The following is a 19,092-nucleotide window of genomic DNA, read 5'->3' on the forward strand; positions in this document are numbered from 1 at the left end:
AGTTTTTTGATTGGTTCAACAAAACGTTTTAATCACAATTTCATTATCGTCATACTACAGCCAGCCTGTCCTGGGAGAAGGATGGCTGAATGTTCTTATGTTTCAGGTACATGGGCCAGACGTGGCCGTCAAAAAGGCCAGGTGGGTCTGGTACCAGGTAGTTTCTTGTAAATACGAGATGCTGAAAGGCACAAACGCATGCATGCACATAAACGCACAAAAGACTTCCTCTTGCTCACTGTGGTCGTGGTATTGTGAGGGTAGCTGGTCTAGCTCCTGTTTCTGTTTCTTCATATAATATTATCAAAGCATCTCTCTGTGTCTGTGGATCTCGGAAAATCCGCCCTCACTTCCTGAGCTGACGTTCTCTCTTTATCTCTCTCTCAGGCTCTCGCTATCTCACCTTCTCTTTCACTATTACACATATGCACACACCATGCATGGTGATGAAGGATGGTAACCCTCCTTTCCCCGGTCTCCTGCTGATTTACACACACCCTCTTTGACAAAGCACCTGGAATAACACCTCAACACACACTGGCACACATACCAGAAAGACAGAGCCGCTCTACTGTTGCTGTGCCAAGATAACCATGAAGCAAAAATCACACAACAGGACTGTTGCATTAGACATGACTGTGGGATCATTATGCAAACAAAAGGGGGAAAAAACAGTTTCCTTGTTTCTCTGTTAATGACATTTCAACCGAGGTTCTCCTCATTAAGCCATTACCACATAAACTCTCAACATACTGCAGCTGCGGGATTAAACTGCATATCTTTGACCAATACACCACATCAGCAACATTACTGTCATGGAACATTTCATGAGCTTACATGATTCATTTGACCTTTGTTTCACTTGCTCCTTAACATGACTTCTTCCTCTGCCAAATGGCAGACGCAAGGCCCCACTGGGCAAGTCTGAGCTGGAGGACACAGTGGAACAAATGGAGCAAAGAGAGAACGAGAGAGAAGGCGAGAAACGGCGAGAAACGGCGAGATAGTGAGAGTGTTTTATCTTATGTGGAAGAAGGACATTGGCATGATGGAGAAAAGTACTAAATGTGCACTCTCTGGGTGTTTTTGCTATGTGGGCAGGAGAGTGAGTAAAGACACCAATCTATGAAGATAAAGCCCATCCTGGTCAGGAGGAGGAGGAGGAGGAGGAAGGGGAATAAAAAGATAAGAGAAAAAAAAACAGTGAAGCCATTCATAGAGCTTCAGGGAAGTAGCTTTGTACTGGGAGGAACTGAGTGAAAGAGAAGGAATTAAAGTAAATTTTAGGAGCTACAAAAATAATAGGGTAGCTACAAAAATCAAAGATATTAGCAAAGCAACGGGGCTGTTTGATCTATATGGAGATACATATACAGTGTACAGTGTGCCATGCGTGTGGTCTCATGCTCTCATCCTGTTTAGGAAAGAGAGACCCCTGCTTCCTTTGGCTCTGAACCCACTGTTGTGACTACATTACAGCTCCTCCACTGCCTCCCCCAACTCCATATGTCTACCATACTAAAACCCAACAGCAGCCCATGCACACACGGCTACACCCTTTTCAACAGCACCCTTTCTAGCTTTTAATTAAACACAATTAAGGTAACAGTTAAGGTTTAAGAGAACACATGAGAAACGCTTTGCTCTTTGTTGTCATTTTAAAAGCAGATTATACTATAGTGTGTGATAGTAAGTCCACAAATTTGCTAAACACTGCTCGGTAATTTTGATATTTCCCTGTTACCAGATTTAAATATGAATCCATTAAACTTTGGCAGCGTGTAATCAATTAGAGATACATAAGACTGCTTATGGTGTATGAAATAGCTTTGCAAATATTTGGGGGTTAACAGTGATATACCCTGTTTACAGCAGTGATATGCAACTATACTTCACAGTTTAAAGACTGTTTCGGTCATTCCTGGTGTTTCTTTTTGACAGTACAGCAACTCGAAACACAAACAAAGAGTCTATTATTTTCTTTCGCTTACTAGCTTGGATGAGAAGTACAATCTTCCTAAAAAGCGCATTGCTATATTATGAAAGTTGTGTTTCTAATGTTGTTTAGAGCCTAAATTATGGCCAATGGGGACACATGTCTTATAGCAGGTCACTGGAGGAACAAGTTCTGGATGCAGCGAGTCAGAAGAAGCTCTGTCCACAGAAGCAGGAGAAGTGAATGCAGGTAACAAATTTTACTCAATAAGTTCCACCTATCCTACCACCCAGTTAAAACAAAGCAACAAAAGGAGAGGAGGAACCATTGTGCCTTTTTTTGATTGATACTAGGCTTAAGAGCAACTTAACCATGCATCACTGAAAAATGGTGCTAAAGAGTACCCAAGGTTCTTTAGCCTGACATCAAGTGTTCCTCAACAATTGAAATATGTGACAAGTTGACGGTGAAACTCTTCTCACTAGTGTTATGTACAAACAGAAAGACAGCACATCACAGAAAATATGCCAAAAGCCATCTTAGTCATGTCTCTGGGATACTAGCTGCTTTGATTCCCAGGAATGTGAATGGATTGTTTTAGCTGCTACTTAGACATCTAGATGGAAAGAAAAATCCTCTGCTTTACCATGACACTGGCTTCTTTCTACAAATAAACTGTGTTTTTCCCTTTCATTTTATTTTAAACCCATCATTCAGTTTCCCAAAGTAGGTGGATGAATTGTACAAAGGCACCGTCCCAGCTGAAAATGAGCAAGAGATGGGGAAGAGCCATGAAAGAGACTTATAAACGATTCATGGTCACATCCACACCTTCAGCCAATCTGGGATCACTAATTAACCTAAAGACTTACTAATAAACCACTCCAACCATTGTTAAAATGTTGCACCAAACCAATTAACAGAAACTTACACATGTTTTTGTTTATAAAAGCGAAAAACAAGATGCACAGCTGATTAGTAAAATTCCAAAATCTTTGTGGATGCATGACCGAAGAGTAGATGAAGCCAGGGAAACAGTTTTCCTGTGGTTTCAGTCGTTATCCTAAGCTAACAGCATTAACAGAGTGGAGTCGCATTGATCTTTTCATTTTGTGCTCTCTTAGAAAGACAGTGAACTCGGGAATTCCCCCAAAATTTGGAAACATTTTTTTAAAGGGAAAAAAAAAGCTTTTAGATACACAGTAACATCTTTGTCTTAGCAGACTAATAGGAAATATACACTGGCAGTAAGGGAAAAAGAGGAAACCTGGAGCGAATTTCTTCATGTTTACCCAAAATATACAAAGCCCAATTCCCTCCTTCCCAGCTGAGCCCTCACAAATCCGCCAACCGCTTATCAAATTAAACCCCCATTAGCAGCATAAACATACAGGCTCACACACACTCGCACAAACAAGCCATTACCAATACAAACATGCTTGTGCCTCACACATGTTTAACTACCCTTCCTGCTCAGAGTGTGTTGCAGACTCTCCAAATAATCTTTCACAGCAAACTCGACTTGTCTTCACATACAGGTAAACGGCTCTGTGCGTCACACGCTGCCCCGAAACAGCACGGCTTCTTGACCTGCGTCTTAATTGTCAGCACTTGTCGCTCCGTGCGTCCTCAAGCATTTCAGATTTAGCCCCATATTGTCACACCTGATGAGACCCGGCACCCAGCATGGAGTCGGCAGTCTAATTCTTTCCATGTGCACTTGTTAACATGTAGGATTTTCTTTGCAGCCACCATAAAGCAGAGTGCAGGTAACACAATCTCATGAAACTTGGCTCTGTCTGCCAGCTGCTAAAGGGATTTACCTCGTGATGTGGTAATGTAAGCCCCCAAAGTAAGACACCGACGTAAAAAGGACAATTTCATTTGTCCTTCTTCTTCTTCCTGTGTGGCCCCGAGGGGATGGCTGGCTAGCAGTCGAGGGTGAGAGATTGGGGAAAGCAGAGAGTAAATGGAACGCTTATATGCACTCCATCAGCATAAACCAATCAACAGATGATTTTCAGGTGGACACCAGTGTTTGCATGCATTTATGGGGCACGTCCAGGGTACGGATATAGCGGGGGTATTGGAAAACCCGGGGGCAGAGCTTTTGGTAAAAGGTAGCCAAAAATTCAAACTCTGTAAAGATTGTTTATGGATTAACTCAAGCAGCAGAAGCTGAAGCTCCCTCGGTATGTTTCAAACTCTCTTATCTCGTCCATAAAGTTCGGCTCAATAACACCAACTTGAAATGAATCCCTCAAACGTAATAGAAAGTTCATCAGGAGTATCTTCCATTCTTCCCTCTTATTCAACTGATACGAGCAGGAAGGACCATGTCTCAAGGTCTTTGTAAATGTATTAACAGTTTGCCAGAACTTCTTTCACACATCATCAGTAGTATGAGTTATTCTGGAGGCCTGCGGAAACAGAGGGAAGTCATGCTTCGCTCTTTTACTCTGCATTTGGTTTTGTTTGCGAGACGTTTATGGTCATTTGCTGAAACGTGCTGAAGAGCCATTTTGCTGCTGGCAATTTTTTCTTTCTGAAAGCAGACCCACATTTGGATTGCTGTTTTAAGTGAAATTACATTACTGACATTGCTTTATAGTCTGGAAACTTTCCATGATCCTGTAAAAAGCATCCAATCACCTCTACTTAACTATGCACCCTCATAAAAGGTCGATTAGGAAGCCATTTTTGTTGTTTATTTGCATGCTCCATAGAGATACACTCTGTGGCTCTTAAATGTTTAGAAAAGGCTCTAAACAAAAACCCTGAAGTCCTGCCTGCTTTCTTCCTCCTCTTTCCTCTTCTTCGTCTTTCTTCCTCCTCCTCTCTGGAATTCTACTCTTTCTCTATTCTAATAAATCTGAAGGGGCCTCTTCCACTTTTACAGGAACAGCAACTCATTAAATGGTTGATTTCAGATGGCAGAGTGTGAATGTTTTGAGTTAACTTTATTGATCTGCGAGTGGGTCTGTGGGCCAGAGAGTAACGGACGTCCCCTCCAGCACATGGGCAGTAGATTTACACCTCTGCATTTAAAGACACCACTAAACCCAGATGGCTGCAGGCCTGCTCTCGCCTGTGCCGTGCTGGCAGGGACGCTGTGGTTGTCTCTGCTATACACATACATAAACACAGCAAAATGGGAAAAACCTATTTTACTCACTTACCTGTATGAATGCATCCTCCAAGGCCTGTGAGCCCACGCCTGGTTTACTTCTGCCACCTTGGAAGTGTCTGCGGCACACAAAGAGGTCGTGTGGCAGTCATGCAAAACAGATTTAAATTACAGAATAATTTATTTTAGCTGATTTTCATTCACAGTGGGAATGAAGGAGAAGCTGCAGAGCCCGGGGTAAGTGGAAGAAACAGAAAACAGATGACATGAAATCCAACTTACTCAGCCGAATGAATCAAGCCAAATTATTTTACTCTTCTGTGACATGTTTTTGAAATATGGCGGTTGCTCTTTGAGCGTGACCTAACAGTGACACTTAAGGGGGAAAAGGACCTGAAAGACAGTCCAGTTTAATTAAGGAGTGTTTTTTAGATCCTGCAACTTGTATTTGTCCTCCCTTCACTGTATCAGCCAGAGAGAATTTGGTCTGTCTCCTATATATATTACATCACTCGCTGAGCATGAGCCATTTCCCATAAACCTCTGTGGTCCCCAGGGTTTCCCACCCATGAGATCAGGGAAACGGGCAGGGTGATTAGGAAGAACCAAGACTGCCTTTTACCAGTAGTGAGTTCAGTTTTTATCTTGCCTGTTTCTGTTCAGCCATCCAACAGGTTCCTGTGAGAGCCAACCATGCAGCACATCATTTGTTTTGCAACCGTTTCATGCTCATTTAGTCATGGAGTCTCCATCTCTGTGTGCCGGATTAATCTGTTTAGACTGTCTCTTCCCTTTCTCTCTCCGTATCGCTGCCTCTCTCGCTTCCCCTCAGGGTGGAAAGCTGTGAGGCTGTAAGGTCCTTCTCTTCCCACAACTGCTCACAATCACCCCTGTGACTGTTCGCCTGTCAATCACTTCATCACATCAGACCCACACTGAGCAGATCGAGCCTGCTGGCATACAAACACATATAATACACAAAAAAAAAGAGACGGGGTTTACGGGGGGAGTGGAGAGATGAAGGGGGCCCTGTCAGCACCTGCTGCGCCTCACCGGAAAATGTGCACAGATGCACACACATATACACACACCACAGAGCACAACTCTGTGAAGGTACCTCTTTAATATGGGTCGTATTTACTCAGCCTCCCTCTACGTTGCCTCCAACCATGCTGACCTACAGTGTCAGCAGGGGCTACTCTGCTGAGAACCACGCTGCAAAGCGCATACATGCAGAAATGACACAGAGGCGCACAGAAGCATGTATGTGCAACGAGAAACAGGAAGGTCAAACAGCTTGAAATACACACAAACATCTAAGGCACCCTAAAATCAGGTACTCTCTATGAGCTGCGCAGTCACACCGAAATATAGACTTTACTATTTCTCAGATTGCTTCTTATGAATGCTCAACCTCCCAATTAATTTCATCTGTTTCTGTCCAAACCCCACACACACACACACACACACACACACACACACACACACACACACACACACACACACACACACACACACACACACACACACACACACACAGATGAAACGCACACACACAAACATACACACCGAGTCCATTAGGCTCATGTGTTGGGCCCAAACCACGGCCCAGAGTGCTCTTTCATGGCTCCATCATTACATCAATAAGTCTTCACATTAATCTCAGCACAGCACACAGGCTATTACCAGACCAGCCCTGCACCACAGAGGCTCGCTCCGAAGCAGACACAGGCAAAATAGTAGACAAATATATTCTGGATACTTGAAAAACACACTAAGGCGTGCTCGGTTAGTCTCGGTTTGCCGAGGGATGTGTCCACTTCTGAAGCTGCTTAAACAGCAGAGGGTGAATTACGTATGCCTTAAGCAGTTCAAATGCATGAAACCGTATCTAGATATATTCATCTCCGTCTGCTGTGAAAAGACCTCAAAAAGACTTAAAGAGTTGTGTTTTTTTAATGTAAATGCTGATTTAATACACAGCCCAAAATTATTTTTGAGGAGCTGGTTTCAATAGCGGCTAATAAGAAGCTTTCGCCAGAGCCTTTTCGAATCTGTGTAACATAAGATCATGCCCTTTTAATAAAGCTCTTGAGAGTAGTGTGGGAAAAAAAGCATGGTAACTCTTGAGAGATTACCTTACATTGCTTATTATTAAATCAGTCTTTGGTCTGCAGTAAAGAGCACCTGTAAGAAAAAGCGGTTGCTTAATAATCAGTGGGATGAGCTGCTGAGGCAGCTAAGGCGAGGCAGCCGTCACAAACACATCATCAATCGCATTTAAAATGAAAAGAAAATGACTCAAGACATTCAGAGAAAGAAAGAATGAACGAAAGGGTAGAAGGAGAAAACATGGAAGAAAGAAGCCGAGTGGGCTTGAGAGGAGGCCACTTCTGTCTGGACAGGAAAGGGGGTTTTTTAACCCCTGACCCAGGTCCACTTTTCGTCTGTGTGTGTGTGTGTGTGTGTGTGTGTGTGTGTGTGTGTGTGTGTGTGTGTGTGTGTGTGTGTGTGTGTGTGTGTGCGTGTTTCTCCCCTTAGAACAGGTTCTTTCTGACACTGGTACAGGGACAGATGGTGCTTGTTGTCATGGCAGTCCACGCAGGTGCGTATGCGTGGGGTTTCCTGTCCCAAGGTTCAGGAAGGCAGTGTGGAGGGGTGTTTATTATTCGCAGTGCCAACGGGTAGCAGATTCCAGTCGTTCCCAAGAGTCAGGAGGAACGATAGAGGATAGAGGGAAAGGAAAAAAGTGTGTGTGTGTTGGGGGGGGGGGGGGGGGGGGGGGGGGGGATAAAGAAGAAAGTCAAGGAGAGAGTGGTAAGCTGTAAAACTCTGGAAGAGCGTCCACTTTTATCGCTCTGGATTTGTTCTTGGATGAGAAAAGCTGTGAAGTATGTTTTTCACTCGTCTCTCATTCTCTGCCATAATAAAAGAATAAAAGAATATTGCCTCAGAAACCTCCACTGTTCCAGGAATGGCGGCCTCAGCGCCGATGACCTCAGATATTGTTCCGCTGTATTCTTTTATTCTCTTTCAACGTTTTGGGCCGCAAATGCGAGACGGGAGAACGAAGGGGGGGGGGAGGCGTGGCGGGAGCGGAGAAGCTGGGGCCAAGGGTCACTGCTGCAGAGTGTCCCCTGAAGGCAAGTCCGCTACAAACGGGGTAATAATAAACGTTTGTCGTTTTTAGTTTCCAAACCCCACCGCCCCATTACTCTGTCACGTTAGTCTGCAGGCTTCGACTCCTTTACCAAACACACTCGCCTAGACCCATCGAATTCACAAACTTACTGTGAACGCAATCTTAAACGCATGTTCTACAAACTGTAAATCAATAGTTAGGGTTCTGGTTAAGTCACTGGACAAATATGTTGTAATCGTTGTCCTCTGAAAAATCTAACATTACTAATGCCGCTTTTTGTTGTTGTTGCAAGGATCAATTCAAAAGTACTAAAAATCTGAAGTTACAAGAGCAAATTTTTTTTTTTAAATGACAATCATATCTACTAAAAACTCCCAAACCTACTAAAAAATAATAAGAAACCTATTTTCTTTTGTAAGAGTTAACCCCAAGCTCAATAAAAATTAAAAATGAAGCATGAAATTAAATAACCCTAACTGATTTGTCCCAACACACGTAGAAACACATCGGCATTTAAGAAATATGTCAGTGCTGTCCGTCTGATCCCAGGCTTTGCTGTTTGACTTGTTTGTTTTAGTGTTTACTCAGGAATGTCAGACATCCGAGGACACAGCAGAGAGGAAGGTCAAAACCGCAAACCTCCAAAGGCTCAACAAACATTATTAAATTCTAATTTGTTATAAAATGTTTGCGGAAAGTGGCGCAGTAAAACTATTAACGATTTCACTGGTTTATGCACTGTGGGAGCGTGTTCCCTTTAAATCCAAACTACACAAGCCTGATGATTAAATCGGGCAGGTTTGTATATCGTGCCAGATCTCGAGCATACAGTGCATCATGTAAAGAAACATCACCGCAAGAACTGAGTGCCATCAAAACATAAAACAAAGTCGTAACCGAGGAAGCAAAAATTTAAAGGTATAAAAGAACCTAGCAAGAAAAGTCACAGGGTGCAAAGTTTGAGCGGACAAAGGCTAAAAACCATCTCCTCAGAGCACATGACCTAAGATGATTTCACTGATCGTAACTTTTTTCTTTGGATTCATTTTTCTCAGTAGAAGCGTATGAGTCAATACCCTGTTTGAACGCAAACATTAATGACACATTCACTGAGCTTTAGAAACAAAGAGTTGATAATTAGAAAAAAGCTCCCGAGGAGCAGAGCTCTGGTTATTTGAGTGCATCATTTAGCAAGAATTCTGAGATCAGGCTTTCCACTTTTATCTGTAAAAAAACCCAAAAAAAACGAGCCTGATCTATAGTGTGGAAGAGAGGGGAGGAACAGGGGATCATAGTGCTGAAAGGGCTGTTAAGTCAGATAGATCTTTTGGAACCCTAACAGACATAATTACTCTAATAATGACGGACTATACAATAGCCAATATCGCTGCAGCCTGCATGAGGGGAACATGTGTTGCTGCTATGTGTCCATTTGTGTGTACGCTGTGTACTCATTAGCGAAAAGCCTCAGTGCAGACTAGCTCCAGTTACAGTAGTAAACGCTGCCTTTGAACTTTTAATGGAGCCCTGAAACCCAACTAGGCCTTAAAAACACACAGATCTGCAGCAGAAGACAAAATGCAGAGAAAAAGGGAGAAATGGTAACAATAAATAAATTCACATAAAATGCAAGCAATGTATGAACTAAGACAGCGAGCTAAAAACCTGCCGTAAGATTTAGATCCACAACACCGTAATAACATCCAGGCACAAATGCTATGGTTTGGTCAATGTTAACAAAGCAGCTGTTAATTAGCCAACTAATGAAGCACAACATGTTAAATAATCGCACAGCTGTTCACCTGCTGATGGACACATATTGTAGCTTCATACTGGTATATCAGGTATCTTAAAATTCTCATTTACGCACATCATTATCATCATTAGGGCCCCTGCTCTGTGCGGCACCTGTACCTGTGCCTGCATGCAGTAATTAAATCGCCAACCGGTGTGTGTGTGTGTGTGTGTGTGTGTGTGTGTGTGTGTGTGTGTGTGTGTGTGTGTGTGTGTGTGTGTGTGTGTGTGTGTGTGTGTGTAAGTCAGTGGGTATTTATCAGGGTGGGTGTTTGTGCTGCACAATCTCCTGGTATGCATTGCAATAAACAGATGTTGAGTCTTTATGAGGTCTTTACAACAGGTTCAGTGTGTGTGTGTGTGTGTGAGAGAGAAAGCCTACATGGGCCTAACATGGAAACCTCTCATCAGTGAGCCAAAAAAAGACAGACCACAAACGGAAATAAGCAGGAAATGTAAATGTTAAGAGAAATACTGCTCATTAAAACATGAGCAATTTAAACCATTGTGGGAAAACCGTCTACGTTAGCAAACAATAACGACAGCAATGCCACCTCTGCTAATTGTTTTATATGTCGATTTGTCAGAGAAAAACTGGATGTCACTACAAAATATGAATTTTAACTGCCTCAGTCTTCCCAGTGGGTAAGCATGCAGATTGCGTTATCAGCATTAAACAATAAATTACACGTGTGCTTTCCCTGCTATCGCGTCTCCAAATCTCTACTGAAGGCTCGCTCAGCGATGAGAGTGGGGAAGGCTTGTGAACAGAACTGTTTATTTGACTATGAGCTGTTTACAGAGATGGACGCTGTGGGGCTGAGTGACAGCATGAGAAAATACCTCTGATAATATACTGACATGCAGAGAACTCGGCAGTGAACCTGACTCCTTGCTCAGCTCTCAGGACCTATGGGCATCCCTCCATAGCTAATCGGAAAAAAAAATTTTAATCACGTTCCTAATTCTATTAACTCTTAAAATACCACGATCTTGACTTATCCCAGCAGGAAAAGGCCAGGTGTTTAAATAATATTAGCCGAGGCTTTGCAAGTGTAATGGCTATGAATTTGTTTTCTAACACCTCTGCCGGGTCAAAAATATCTGCTGAGAATAGGCCTATCTAACATTATCTAATATTTGCTTTTATTATTAGATACTGCAAATACTGCAACACACAGGCCTAGAGATCGGTCAGTGAACATCTGGCAACCACTGGGGGAAAATGTATATTCCACAACTGGTGGGCAAGTGGTTGCAGGAGTTGCTGGATGTCTGTGAAATCAGCTGCTCAAGTCCAATTCACACAAGCCTAGAGACAAGTCAGTGACCCCCTGGCAACCACTGGTCGCTAGGGAAAAGTGCGTACTCCACATCCGCTTGGCGAGCAGCTGCTGGAGATTCCTGGCAGTCAGTAGCATAAAACCAGTCACAAAGAGCTGAACGGTGCTGCACTAAAAACCTCTTAGTTGACTTCTACAGTTGCCAGTAGTTTCTTCCTTGATCTCTCGGCCTGTGTGACTGAGGCCTTATGCAGATGTTTGGAAAGGTAAAGAACCACCTACTGCTTTTCAGGTTTGACTGAAGGATTTATAGAATATTGTCAGTACTAAATAGTTCCATAAAAGCAACTCGTTTGCATTTTACATTGTTAGATGAGTACTAGAGAAACAAATTCATCTTCTAGATCTTCGTGGTCGTATGTAAGTCTTATAGCATCGTACTAAAAATATCATATTACATGAGACCACTTTGTTTTCTGAGAATGAAAATGTTCCACATGGAAATGTTTACTTACTCACACTCTTGGACAAGCACGTGTAGCTAAGACTTCACCATCCTTTTTGCCGCTTGTTTTTCTCTCTGCCCTTCCTGTCGCACAACAACGTAGAGATGATGATTTAGAAATGTTTCAATCCCAGTTATAATGACAGTGAAACATTGAAACAAGTCCATCTCATTTTAACAGTTGGGCCTGCGGGTACAGAGTACCTCCTGCTGACAAAACAATGATCACCACCTGAACCTATTGTTAAACAGAGCTGAATACTGCTGCTTTTATAACCAATAAAAGTGTTCATCGGAAGAGTCTGGAAACGTAAACATTGAAAAATCTCCATTTATTGTGTTTTCTCATTCTATCAGCATCTGTTTTTAACAGGGAGAGAGATTTGTGCAGGGAAATAAAAAGTGAAACTTTACTTTTTTTTTCTCCCCACTTTCACAATAAAGTTCTAGACAGATGACAGCTGTGGACACACAGAGTGCAAGCTGCATGTTTTATCGCCTTCACCCATAAATAAAAAACGCAGAGTGGAAGAAATACAGTCAAAATATACGATTTATGGCAACGGGCACAGAAGGGAGTCTGGAGATTTCTTGGACAATATGAAAATAAAACTGCAATAAAACTGCACGGGCCTTGATTGTGGTCTATGGAGAGACATGGAGGGACTCCAGCACAGCTAACTTTATTACTTCATCTAAGAGAGAGCAAGAGAAAAGGAGGCACACATCAACAGATTCAGACACTATTACAGTCAAATCCTTTACCCAAAGTGGCCACAGTCTCCATCCAAGGACCCCAGCCCCTTTTTCACCCAGCAAAAAAGGGCACAGTAGAGGACAAAACCTTCCCAATTGAGTTTACCCAGCTCTGTATTTACATAAACCTTTTACAACTTAACTTCATGGCAGGCATCATCAAGTCTTAAACTGATGGTAGTTGTATAAACATTGTGGGGAAAGAAGAATTAATGTTTTAAATAGTAAAACGGACTGCTGTTGTTATGGTGATTGCCAACTTAACAAATAATTTACCACCATTTTCATTTCCCACAACATCACAGCACCCAGCTCTGCTGCTCTAAGCATTTAAATTCACTTTGAGGGAGCCATCTTTCTCATCTGGGAGGCGGAGAGGTGAAAGGGAGACGGGAAAGCGTGCATTTTTTAGGCGATTAGAGCAACAGATAACTGGGCGCTAGGCGAAAACAGCCTGATAGTCTGCAGGCCACTGAAAGAAAATGCTCCAGACTTCCATGGAGATTTAGCAGTAAGAATCTTCTCCTTTTCCCTCTTCTCTGAAAATAGGCTATTATATGGTGTTGCATCTTTCTTGGCTGGAGCTTCGCAAAAGATGTAGGGTTTCAGAGAGCATACTGGGGGACCGGTGAAACTGGAGACAATATCAACAAATATGGCCTTGTATTTTTAGGTTGTGATTATAAAGCTCATTTCACAGTTTAATACTCCGGGGAAGCCAAACAAACATGGTTGTATAAAGAAACCAGCATCCAGTATTGGATCAAATCTCTACTGCTCCCAAATGTCCTGGACATACAAAAAGATATGCACATGCAGTATATATACTTAGCACCGGGCCTATGAAGTTCAGTGACAGATTTAAATACCACACACTGACGTACAACAGGTTCTCTTTTAGCAGAGGAGTGATTCCTGTTATTTACCTAATGCATGCTATTCTGAGGAAAACGAAGACACATAATTAATTACAGATAAACTAGATCAACAGTGAATTTTTTAATGACTAATTTTCTTTTCATATTTATACTTTTATTTGGTTTATTAAAAAGTCCTTTCACATATCATGAAATACTCCTTTGAAAAAATATAAATAAATACGAGAAAAATAAGTGTTGTACATATCCAGTTCCTTATTTAATACTGCCAGAAAACAATTATTAATACTTTTTTTACTCTTTTTATTGGCCTCTTCATTCATCTAATAGAAGCAATTCAGTTTGAAATGATAGTTTTACATCAGCAAAAAAAAAAAAAAAAAAAAAAACTAGGATGCTATTTCTTTAACCCTTGTATGGTGTTCGGGTCTGTGAGACCCGTGTTCAGTTTTTTTCAAAAGAAAAATTAAACAATTAATTATTTTTTCACGTGTAAATGTGCTGTGTCTTTCCACTCACTCCACTTGATTATAACTGATTTATTTATAACATTTTATAAAAAAGAAAAACGAGAAGCACATTAATTCATAAATGTGATCTAACAAAGGTAAAGGGAAAAAATTAACCATGTTTGCTGTTCATATGTCTTGTAATTGGGATGAAGTAAACATCTGTTGAGTAATTTAACATAAAATTGTTTGATAGTGTTAATTTGGAAAGCCAAAACTCTAGCGGGTCCACCAGACCCATGAACACTGGCTGAGTAACAAAAATACGAACACCACACAAGGGTTCAAACAAAAAAAAATTTTTTTTTAGATCGGAAAACCGTGTATAGTGCGTTAAAAAAGCATGACCATTTGATGCATTTTTTTCTGTCTGATTATCGGTACTCTGCTGGCCCCTGCTGACCAAACAGAACAGAACATTTCCATTACTGATACCTTCAGTTAAAAAAACAAAAATGTGGAAGCGGCATAGCAGATATCATGTAAAATAGGCTGTCAAGTAATAAACTGTACTTTATTAGGCTATGATACACCTAAAGGAAAACTTCGCATGCCCTCTAATTTGTTTAAATTCATCTTGTTGTATATACTCCTCTTGTCTGGCACATCTGGTGTGGAGCATGCACAGTTTTGTTATATATGTACAAGATCAATAAAAGGCTATTTTATTTTATCCCAATCTATTTAACATTTACCTTAGTTGGTTAATATTTTATTGACTAATTATTTAATTTTGCTTTTCAAAACTGTTACAAATAGCTAAAACACACATAAGAACATGAATTTTGTGAGGAAAATGACTGTCAGCCTACCCGCTGCAGTTTTTGTAAAGTTTTTTTGTGCTTTGACCAATGGCAGCTAGTAGCTTAGAATTAAAGTAAAAAAAAAATTAAGTATTAAGACATTGAAATTGATTAAATTAATATTTTTTAAAAAGCCTTAAATTACTTAAGATGTTGTATCCAGAATTGGAGAGCATTTGTTTCACTAATAGCAGTGCTCTTTTCAAACAAGCTAATTGGCTAACTTTTTGTCTTATCAGCTAGCAGTGCTAAACCAAGGTGTAAACACAATAATATTAGAGCAGTGCAATTCAAATGTTTTTATTTAAAAATAAAAATAAGACTGTGCCACAAAGCAAAATTGAGCTATTTATGGTTTGCAGTTTTTTTTTTCCTGCAGATATATCAAGAGGCCTGATTTATCCGCTAGCTTAATTAGAAGAACAAACAAAAGTGTGTTAACAAGAACTGAAAGCATATCATTGCAGGTTTAAATAAATTAGCACTTTATTGTTATTAAAGGAGATAGTGTTTCTTACCATGGCCTGGCCATCTACATATGGAGTGTAAATGTAGGTGTAATTGTAGTGTTGAGTTTGGCCAAAAGTTTCCGTTACCACTGTAAATTACTGCTGCCTTATACATACGGAGCTTGATTGTTGATTTTTATCCATTGTCGACATCAATGCATTCTCAAGCCTTTTATTTATAGGTTTAACAATCCCACCTAGATGCCAAACACCTGAAGCTAATACTAAGTTTAAAACAAAATCCAACTCTTCAGCCTCAAACAGCTCTTTGAAGGGCTAACAACAACAAAAACAATAATAATAATAATTATTATTATTATTATTATTATTATTATTATTATTATTATTATTATTATTATTATTATTATTATTATTATTATTATAAAAGTGCAAATGATCGAATGCAATACAGGTAACTATACTTACCTTTAACCTGTGTAGTTTAAGCCACCTAATAACTAAATTAGGTGGCTTAATAACTACATCTGCCCCTGGTAGGGAAGCCTTTTATTTCCCTGACATGTGCATTTGACATCATCTTACATTCTTTTTAATCCGTTGACAACTACCTTCTCTCCACGTACAAATGGGCTGGATTAAGCTCTCGCCGCACTAGAACAGGTAGCCTACAAATCCCAAAGACCATTGCGGCTATTGCGGGAAGCACAACGGCTGTCGTTTGTGCTTAACCCTCCATCATGGAAAGTCAGAGTCGCGTCTTCGCGGCGATAGTACCGGCCGGGCGGGAGCTCTCCGGTAACGAAAAAGAGCAGGGGCTGGAAGTAAGAGCGGTTAGTCGGCAGAGTCCCGGTAAGTGTCTACGGGAGGTCCAGGTGACAGGGACAGCGGAGGTTCGCTGCCAGGCAGACCGAGCATCGGTGCGGGTCAGCGTGGGCAACAGCAAGGAGTCCGTCAGCGAAGCAACCCACAGCGTTTCACGGCGACTTGGATACATTTTACAGGCTCTCAGGTGAGAAAAGAAGTTGGAGCGAAGCAGGAGCAAACTGTAAAGTTAGCTAGCTACTGTTAGCATTATGCTATTACCGGTTAAAGAGGCAGCAGCGAGAGAAGTGCGTCCGTAGATACAGCCAACTCGTTTAGGATTACCAGCAATGGAAGAAGCGATGAAAAGTTTATTACTGGTATATTTAAAAACGAGAATACAACTAGAAGAGTTTCATTTCGAATTTTAAAATAACCCCTTAAGAGGATGAGAAATAACCGTACTTATTTGTGTATTTATTGGTCCTACTGCTGTTACAGCTGCATGCAGGGGCGGAACCTGAGGGTGGCCATCACAGACTAAACCCCTGCTACCCTCCATCCTTGTATATTTGAAGTAGAGCTGGGCGATAGAACGATAACGATATGTATCGCGATATAACTTTTACTCGATAGAGAAATTAAGCTATCGCGATAGACCTCGCCGCTCTTGTCCTCTTAAAAAAAAAAAAAAAAAAAAAGGTCAGCCAATCCAAATTAAGCAGCGCAGAGCCGAACCAATCACAGCCGCAGCGTCACGTCGCGTGACTTGTTACGTACAGCACAAGTGCCAAGCCGCACGTGTGTTTGTTTGGGAAACAGCCAGCGGGTAATGGAGCCAGCGCGTAATGGAGGAAATGAGTGTGCCGACTAGAAAAATCAACCGAGCGTGACCGAAGAGAAAACAGATGATGGTTCCAATGCCGGAGAGATTGTCGAACGGAAGAGCCATAGAAGTTCCGTAGTGTGAAGGTATTTCGGCTATTTCAAGTCTGACAAAAACAGAGTAGCGTGCACTGTAAATGTGCCGAAAGCAAGTCACACTGTGCGCCACGTTATTGTTTCGGTGAAATGAATTTCTACAATACTGTTACTGTTAATTCTACTCTCTGCAGTGTTTAAATGCTTACATATACACACAGTTACTGTCCCTCCACACATACGACTCTGTTCTGCTTCTATGCCCCAGCTTTGTTTACTTTTTCCCACCGAGGCTTCTAGACTTCTGATTGGCCAATATTTCTGCACGGTTAGGAATCTAGCGCCACCTGCTGCTTTGGCATGTTCATAGCAGCGTTTTCCTTCATTTCTGCCTTTATGTGTGGACGGGATTATTTTTTAAAACGAAAACGGAAAATCTCCGTTTTCAAAAATACCCGTGTACGTGTGGACGTAGCCTCAGTCTCTGACTGGAAGCGCTAATTCGTCATTCGGCTTTTGTCAGACTAAAGTAACTGTTAAAACTGTTTGAAAAGCTAAGCTATACAACAAGGAGAGATTGAGAATTTCCTTTTAGTTCTCAGTTTATTTGATATTGACAAAGGTTAGTCAGTTTTGTCTGTTCTTCTGTAAAACAAACTAAGATTTATTTTTAGAATTAATATTTTGTTTCTAAGTGGAATTGACAATTTAGTCTGTTTCGTTTGTTCTATTTTGAAACTTAAACGCTTTAGCGGCTGCCTTTTGTGTAGTTTGCAATATTTGCCTTTATTTATCTGAAAAAGTCTCATGTTCCTTAAGTACATCTACCCTGTTGAACTTATTATGGGAAATAAATATTTAAATAAAAACAAGCTGCTGATTATTTCACATTTTACTTGTGAGCAACGGCACATTTAAATCTTACAAATATAGTTATTTGGCTTATATCGTGATAGATATCGTTATCGCCTGAAATGAAAAAAACATATCGTGATATGAAAAAATCTCATATCGCCCAGCTCTAATTTGAAGTCAGTGATTTTGGCAAACTAACTTGGATTTCAGTGCTTGTAAAAACGTAAACTGCACAATTACTTCAAATTTGCAGAAGTGGCACATTAAATATGCTTCCAAAGCAATTGGTGTCCAGTAAAGCAGTGTTTTAAGTTGATACAGTTTTGTTTTGTTTATATTTCTTTTAAGGGACAGTAGCTAATTTTTCAAAGTACACAGTAATTTTGTGACCATGTGTTTATTTTTAATCCATTCTGCTTAGACAACATGACATCAGAGAAGAAGACACTTCAGTAAGGAGGTTTCTCCACCGAGACGCAGACATGTATCGGATGGATGCAGAGGTCGAGTATTTGGACAAACACCGATGAACGTGCAGCACAGACGTGTTGAGCAGCATGTGACCGTGCTGTAATATATCTTATAGGTCATAGTGACTTTCTCAGACTTTGAGAAGATGGAGCGAATATGTAGCATCCTGCTGGAAAAGCTAGACAAGAGCGTTTTTGTGGGGACACCAGAGTTCTACCACAGTGCTGAATGCCTGAGTCAAATGAGGTATGAAAAAAACAAAACAACACAATCGTACCTCTTTATTATTTTCATTAAATGGTGTGACCGTAACTAGCCCGTGTGTGCTGCAGGCTGCGTGCGTGTGTGTCTGCAGTCGAGAATGCTCAGCTGAAGGCCAGCAAAGTCAGTCAGCTCCTGGGACAAAGTCTGGGACCCCCTTTGCTGGTTAGAGAGGACGAAACCAAAGAGTGGAGGAACAACGAGGACAACGGTGGTGGGGGGCAGGGGTCTGCAGCCCCTTCTCACTTTCCCAGCTTACCTGCAGTCACTGCTTCCTCGCAGGTGTCCGTCTCCTTCAGCCTCAGAGACACGAGCAGGAAAATGAGATGAGAGATATAATGCTTAAAAAAAAGTAGTTTTAATTCAGCCAACACTTTCTTGAAATAAAAAAATAATTTTATTTTGACTTTAAAAGCAATTTAAAGAATCTCAGTCTGTCAACGTTGTTTTTTTACATATTTGGTAGACACTTTAAATTATTTTGTATTTGTAAACTTCAGAGAAATAAATGTAGTAATTCAGAAGCGTAATTACATTTCTTCATCTTTGATCATTTATCTTCAGCTCCGTTAAAGAAAGG

The 19,092-nt window shown here is 41.0% G+C and overlaps 1 protein-coding gene across 1 annotated transcript; it reads left to right on the forward strand.

Moving 5' to 3' along the window:
* Nucleotides 1-15,804: 15,804 nt before the first annotated feature.
* Nucleotides 15,805-19,041, forward strand: irak1bp1 (interleukin-1 receptor-associated kinase 1 binding protein 1). Its single transcript, XM_085382785.1, has 4 exons — nucleotides 15,805-16,212; nucleotides 18,202-18,283; nucleotides 18,367-18,497; nucleotides 18,584-19,041. The coding sequence occupies exons 1-4, from the start codon at nucleotides 15,941-15,943 to the stop codon at nucleotides 18,840-18,842; spliced, it is 744 nt and encodes a 247-aa protein (XP_085238911.1). The 5' UTR covers nucleotides 15,805-15,940; the 3' UTR covers nucleotides 18,843-19,041.
* The last annotated feature ends 51 nt before the right edge of the window (nucleotides 19,042-19,092 follow it).

Source organism: Rhamphochromis longiceps, linkage group LG15 (genome assembly GCF_057381845.1).
Source record: "Rhamphochromis longiceps isolate RC_006_pf linkage group LG15, R_longiceps_female_GT1.1, whole genome shotgun sequence".
NCBI classification, from domain to species: domain Eukaryota; kingdom Metazoa; phylum Chordata; class Actinopteri; order Cichliformes; family Cichlidae; genus Rhamphochromis; species Rhamphochromis longiceps.

Excerpts from the sequence above, each read along its gene's own strand:
- irak1bp1 (XM_085382785.1), top strand. The coding sequence starts at position 15,941 with ATGGAAAGTCAGAGTCGCGTCTTCGCGGCGATAGTACCGGCCGGGCGG. Across the intron at positions 18,284-18,366 it reads TGTATCGGATGGATGCAGAG|GTCATAGTGACTTTCTCAGA; the intron begins GTCGAGTATTTG and ends TATATCTTATAG. Across the intron at positions 18,498-18,583 it reads GAATGCCTGAGTCAAATGAG|GCTGCGTGCGTGTGTGTCTG; the intron begins GTATGAAAAAAA and ends TGTGTGCTGCAG.